At 40.9% G+C, this 6,000-nt stretch overlaps 1 protein-coding gene across 24 annotated transcripts in view; it reads left to right on the top strand.

The window, feature by feature from the left end:
* The window catches only part of LOC103381653 (ankyrin-3), a 94,547-nt gene extending 89,295 nt beyond the window's left edge, over window positions 1-5,252 (top strand). For all 24 annotated transcript variants that reach the window (XM_025057996.1, XM_025057993.1, XM_025057988.1 and 21 more), the window contains 7 exons: window positions 898-1,543; window positions 1,627-1,819; window positions 2,031-2,096; window positions 2,974-3,057; window positions 3,230-3,451; window positions 4,489-4,560; window positions 4,746-5,252. In XM_025057996.1, the coding sequence (XP_024913764.1) occupies window positions 898-1,543; window positions 1,627-1,819; window positions 2,031-2,096; window positions 2,974-3,057; window positions 3,230-3,451; window positions 4,489-4,536 (1,259 nt within the window). In that variant the 3' untranslated portion in view covers window positions 4,537-4,560; window positions 4,746-5,252. The remainder of the gene's footprint in view (window positions 1-897; window positions 1,544-1,626; window positions 1,820-2,030; window positions 2,097-2,973; window positions 3,058-3,229; window positions 3,452-4,488; window positions 4,561-4,745) is intronic.
* The last annotated feature ends 748 nt before the right edge of the window (window positions 5,253-6,000 follow it).

The following is a 6,000-nucleotide window of genomic DNA, read 5'->3' as shown; positions in this document are numbered from 1 at the left end:
CACATACCAACTTGTTAAAAATGTATTACCACTTTTACCGCTCACTTTGGAGCAGCAGAACAAGAAACAGGCACTACAATAAATCTGGAAGGTTACAGCGGGGACATTACACTTGTTTAGTTTCTAAGTTTGGCAGCTGTTCATACTGGGCCTGTCATCATGGGCCTGTCATCGACACAGATCATCCATCACGACCTTGGCTGTAGCAGGGCTTAAATGTAGCTTTAATTTCTGGAGAATCTCTAGATGTGACCAACCTCTAGGTCTGCTGTGTGGATGAAGGTATTCTGTCCACAATTCCTTTACATAGTAATTCGATGAATATCCTGTCAATACTGTCAGGTCAATTTGTTTGGATTTAACAAACTTACAACTTACAGTCACATGACTGTCTATTACACATTATAATATGCTCTATTCTTGTGTATTGTTAACAAAAGCCCTGAAAAACTAAGTACACAAAAACTCTCTCTTCAAGAGCAACACGTGTTCTCTACCAAAGTTGTTGAGTTAAGTTAACAGAGATGAATAAATGAAATGGACTATTTAAATGTGAGTTGGTGAATATGTCAAGTAAAATCAGATGTTAACGGAGTCATAGGTAAAATTGTTATTCAATGCAAACCCAGGTTCTTTCACTGTTTGTAAAGGGTCATTATTCAGTTCAGTTAGTGGCCTGTCATCGTCTTGTCTATTGCTTGTTTCTGCTGCACTTAAGTGACTTCAAGACAGTAGAAAACCATTTCACTGTGAAGTTTATTTGTGACTTCTGAACAAATACCACCTTTAGATGTCCGACATTTTTCTCATTTCATCACTTCCACCACTCCTACTTTCCTCTTCTTTTGTCCCCCTGCCCACTTACCCGCTAATCCTTTACTCCTGCCATCCACCCAGGATACCAGAATATAGATCTGGAGCTGCAGACCCCATCAGACCTGAACTATCAGCCCCCAACACCACTGCGCTCAGAGGATTTCTTTAGTGAGGGCGACGGTAGTGTAGAATCTCCTAACATGACCACACTTAGTCGACCTAGTGACCTGTCTCTCACTCAGACCACCAGTACCTCCAGCAGCAATGTCCTGACAGTCGCCCCAAGACCCTCTGTTGATGAAGAAACCACCTTCAAAACAAGAGACCAGGTGACAGAAAAGACCGTTCTGGTTTCTTATGAGACACCAGATAATGACAGAAGGGCAATAGAGAAATCGAGGGAGGCGACGAAAGCGCTGGAAACAGATCAAGATGTTGTTTTGGGGGAACACCGTGAAATGTTCTCTGCCTTACACATCGGTCATGGGAATGGGCGGCAGAATGAAGAGGAGGAGGAGATGACCCAGGAGAGGCTACAGAGTTTGCTGGAGGATATAAAGATGGAGGGGGGCTTGGATGACGAGGAGATGACAGAGGAGCGAGTCAACTCCATCCTTGAACAAGTACGACAAGCAGAAAAAGTTTTGTGTTCAGTTCCAGGTTGGAGAAGTGAGATGTCTGAGGAGATTCTAGAATCTTCAGCACTGGCCTCCAATGAGGAGGGCAGGTAGGATTTCTCCTTTTCTACTAACAGATTTGTTACTGTTATACAACAGCTCAGTTAATCTTGTCCACGTTTCACAACCTCAGCCCTGAAAGTTTAGCTGATTCCCTGGAACAGCCTTCCACTCAGAACAACGGACAAAACGGATGTCCAGCTGAATTAATCAGGGATGGAAAGGAAAAGGAGACAAAGAGGAAAGGATCTCAGGAGGACAACGTCACTGCAGGGTCAAGTAAAGGAAGAAAGGAAGGAGGTGAACGGTCCCAGGATAAAACTCAGGTAAGACCCATTTTAATCCATCTTTAAAAGGAATAGTCCCATGTCTACTTTGGGGGTTGGTTAGCTCCCTTTCTCCCCTACAGATGGTGCTGTGGATATAGTTAAATGCCTGGTGTGGGCGATATGGTTATCCAAAATGATCCACAGATCAGTCTGTTTTGGTCACATCATTTCCATCATAAAGTCTAACACAGTGTTTTACTGACAAAAGGAGCCCAGCTCTGATGAGGAGAACACCGTCACCACTAAAGTGTACCGCAGGCGCGTCATACTCAAGGTGTGTGAGGACTGCTGTGTGGAGAGATGCTGTCAGTGTGCTGTGAAGCTGCAGTGGAGCTCCGAGGCTTTGGCTGAACAAGAAACATTTACCTTCTGTACTGTGTCTGCTTTACAGAACGTCTACAGAGTGTATGTGTCATAGACTGCTTTACAGAACGTCTACAGAGTGTATATATATATAACAAATGCATGTAGCGGTTTTGCGCCCCCTGGTGTCCCTACAGTATGAGTCTGTTTGTATGTGTTCCTGGTACTGTAAAATTACAGTATTATTGTGGGGCCATATTTTTAAACACCAGAGATGTACTGAATGATTGGTTTATGGATTGGAATTAGGCTCAGATCAGAGATAGAGTAAGGATTAAAATAACCATATACATATTAAGGTTAGATTAGTCTTAATGAATCCGTTCTGTGAATTTAAGGTGCTGTGTGTGATTGTTAGTTTATAGTTTTGCAGTAGTACAAAGTGCTACTGTACTCCCTGCTTGTTGGTGCGAACCACAGCATCCGCATGATGCTGTTTGTTTGTGCTTTTTTAAATCAAAAATGTTAGAAATAAATAAATAGTGTGTCAAAAGAAGTCTGTCATTAGAACTGTTGTCGTCACTTCACAGACAAAAATGAAAGGCTTTCAGTTTGAGGATTTTTGTTCTTGTTTCACCTTTGTGTCAATTGACGTGATTTTTGACAGATGACTCGGTCTTTGTGCCATTAACCCCTGTGCAGTCGTCAGTGCCTTTAATTTAATTTGGAATTTCAGTGGTTTTTAACAGGCATGCTGGTGTCTCTTCAGAAATGTTCCCTTAATAACTTCCTCAACGCTGACCTTTACTCCTCCATCCTTCCATCCCATATTTACACCCTCACCACAGGGAGAAGAGGCCAAAAACATTCCTGGGGAGTCTGTGATTGAGGAGCAGTTCACAGATGAGGACGGGAATCTGGTCACCAGAAAAGTAACAGCACTCATCCATTATCATCTCCCTGTCACATTCACATACTAGCACACATTGTTTCACACATACTAATACGCACACTGTGGACATCTCCAAATCATTTTCCATATTTTTCCCCACTACATACTCTCCAACTCCTGACATGCATCCCCCTGCTCCCCCTCGCCCCCAGGTGATCAGAAAGGTGGTGCGCCGTGGTATCAACTCAGAGGAAAGGAGGGAAGGTGAAGGGAATGCTAGTGTTGTTAGTGGTGATAGTGGTGTAGCAACAGGTGGAGCAGATGATGCTTCTTCGACTGCAACAGCTACAACAGGAGCACCGGAGGGGAAGAGCAAGAGACGAGGGAAGCGCTCCCGACAGGGCCATAGGGCTGAGAAGTCTGGGAAAACTGAGGTTGGCCTTTAGACCAGAGAGCATCCTTTAACCTCGTCTGCTGAGTTTTCTCTGCCTGCATGGATCTGAAATTGTTTATTAACAACTGGCTTTTCTTTAAGCAATTCTCCGCCCAGTTTGCTGTTTCTTCTACCATAAATACAGTGGATGTAACAAGTTTACTCATCTCTGCATAGACCCTGGATTTTGAGCATATAATAATAATAATAATAATGAAAATACATTCTTATAATTTAGAACATTATTCATGTTTTCATTGTGTTTGGGTACCTCTGAAAAACACGCATTTGGAAATGAAATTTTAGTGTGATGATTTTACATCACAACAAAATGTATTCAAGGTGTGTAAACTCTCTATCTCCACTGTACTGGTAGGAAAGGATTCTTCTTCCTTTAGGCTGAAACGTATTAACTTTTACTCACATAGCAATAGTGATGAAACGTGTTTATTAATCCACATTTTCACACAGACGTTGTTTACCAAGTTTGCCTCCACTTCCAACAATTTGGATCATATTTAAATCTACTATGTGTTTTATTTGCAGGGTTTAACTTTTTTTCTGGTTTCTCTTTGGAACTGAAATGAGCACAAACCTACGTGACCTACGTATAAAAAGTCTGACTGTTCAATTTGAACAGATTTCTAGTGAAGACTGATTGCTGTGTTTCTGTGCTGTGTGATGTGTGTTTTCTCTGTAAGTACATTACTGTTAGCAGTAGGCCTATTGTTTAGCCAAACCACCCCCACCCCACTCTAGTGATCTTACCAGAGCAACACTAATATCACTAATCTAACATAGAGAAAAACAAATATCTTTTTGAAGATAACAATACCAATTTTATAGTGAATTATTCTTCCTGTACATGAACTCCTTTCTCTTTCAGCATGTTGCCTGTGATGTCCAGTAGCTTGAACATGCACCCACGCTGTTGCCTTTATATAATTAACTATGTTTAATAATTAACTATGTTTTTTTCTCTCTCTCTCCTTTTTTCTTCTATTTCACCACTGGCTCTTTCCACCAATCTCTCTCAAGTCTGGAAATGGAAACAACAAGAAACCAGGAAAGAAAAGTCATTCGTAACACTGAAGCTCTGACCCAAACCTGGTGAGAATGATCATTTGTTAGGTTTAGTTGTTGTTGTACATCGGGTATCAAGTCATATTCTATTAGATTAACTGTTGTTAAAACTGTTTTACAAAGGCGATACAAATTCAGTTACATTAAAACAATTACAGTTGCAAACGCTTGTCGCAATAACAAATTAGCAGCATGTTGTTGTCACTGCCCAGGTCTACTGATGCTCATCACGACACACCCTGAGACGGAAAAACCAGATCAGATGCCAGACTGGACAGAACATTAAAGGCCTCGCCACTCAGCTGAAGCTTGTCGGACGCTCTTTTTTTAAACAAAGCATGGTGTTCAGCAAGATGGCGCCAAACAAGACACTTTTCTTTTAATTCGCATGAGCATGTCACCAAACTCACTCACTGTTGAGAAACAAAATACACATGTGGACACGGACGTAAGCTGGAACTGTTGTCTGTAGTGTGAATGAACAGCGTCTGTGACCAAAGACGGCACAAATAATCAGACTGCTGACAGAGAATGAAGACTGTTGAGTCACTCTCACTCTCCTCACAGAAATCGCCTTACACCATCATTTGTTTTCTTCCTCCTGGACCCACAGTACCTGGTCTCTGCACCACGTGATTCTTTTATAAAAACAAAAACATATATATATGATGATAAATGAGTGATTTTTGTTGTACATAATGACATTGTATAAAAAAAAAAGACTATGTACATAATGACATTGTATAAAAAAAATCGAAAGAAAACAGCAGATTGATTATGCACTGAGTAGAGATGATTAAGCTTTGCAGAGTCAGTGCGTTTGTATGGAATTTGTCAGATTAAACCAGGGACAAAAACTCTGTATCTGAATGAGAAGCAAATGCTTGGCTTGGTTTAGTTTTTTGGAAGAAGAAGAAGGGTCTGCTTGTTTGAACCCAACAGCAGTTTCCTGCTCAGTGCATGGAACAAGGTCTTCAGAGATGTTTTGGCTGCATGTGCGTCAAGTTATTTTTACACTTCCAATCTATTTGTTCCTAATTCAAAGCACTGTAACACGACTACAAACAGTTTGGTGATACTTCAGTATGTGTGTGAGCACTCATGAGTACCTAACAGTCTATCATCCAATGCTGTTTTTATTGGGTTTTTAATTTATTGCTTTTTTATAAGACAAATGCACTCCACCTCACAGGAAGCAAAAGAACCAGTCTTTAATTCTTCCACTTCACCACTCAGTAACCAGTAAATGGCAGCACAGACACCATTATTAATGTACTGCCATAGTGGAAGCCTGTGCAAATCTGTGTGTGCAAATATGTTCATCCTGCATACTCCAACGTCTGCTGTGTTTTTATTTTTGAAGATTTTGTGAATTTAGTCTTTATTTAATTGGCTTTATTTACATTAGAAGTGAAGTTCCTGATTTTTATTTAGCCACATCACCAAGTCTGGTCCCTTTTGCTAATG

This window comes from Cynoglossus semilaevis, chromosome 8 (assembly GCF_000523025.1).
Source record: "Cynoglossus semilaevis isolate Cse_v1.0 chromosome 8, Cse_v1.0, whole genome shotgun sequence".
In the NCBI taxonomy this organism is placed as follows: Eukaryota; Metazoa; Chordata; class Actinopteri; order Pleuronectiformes; family Cynoglossidae; genus Cynoglossus; species Cynoglossus semilaevis.
This window is presented reverse-complemented; position numbering and strand designations above follow the sequence as displayed.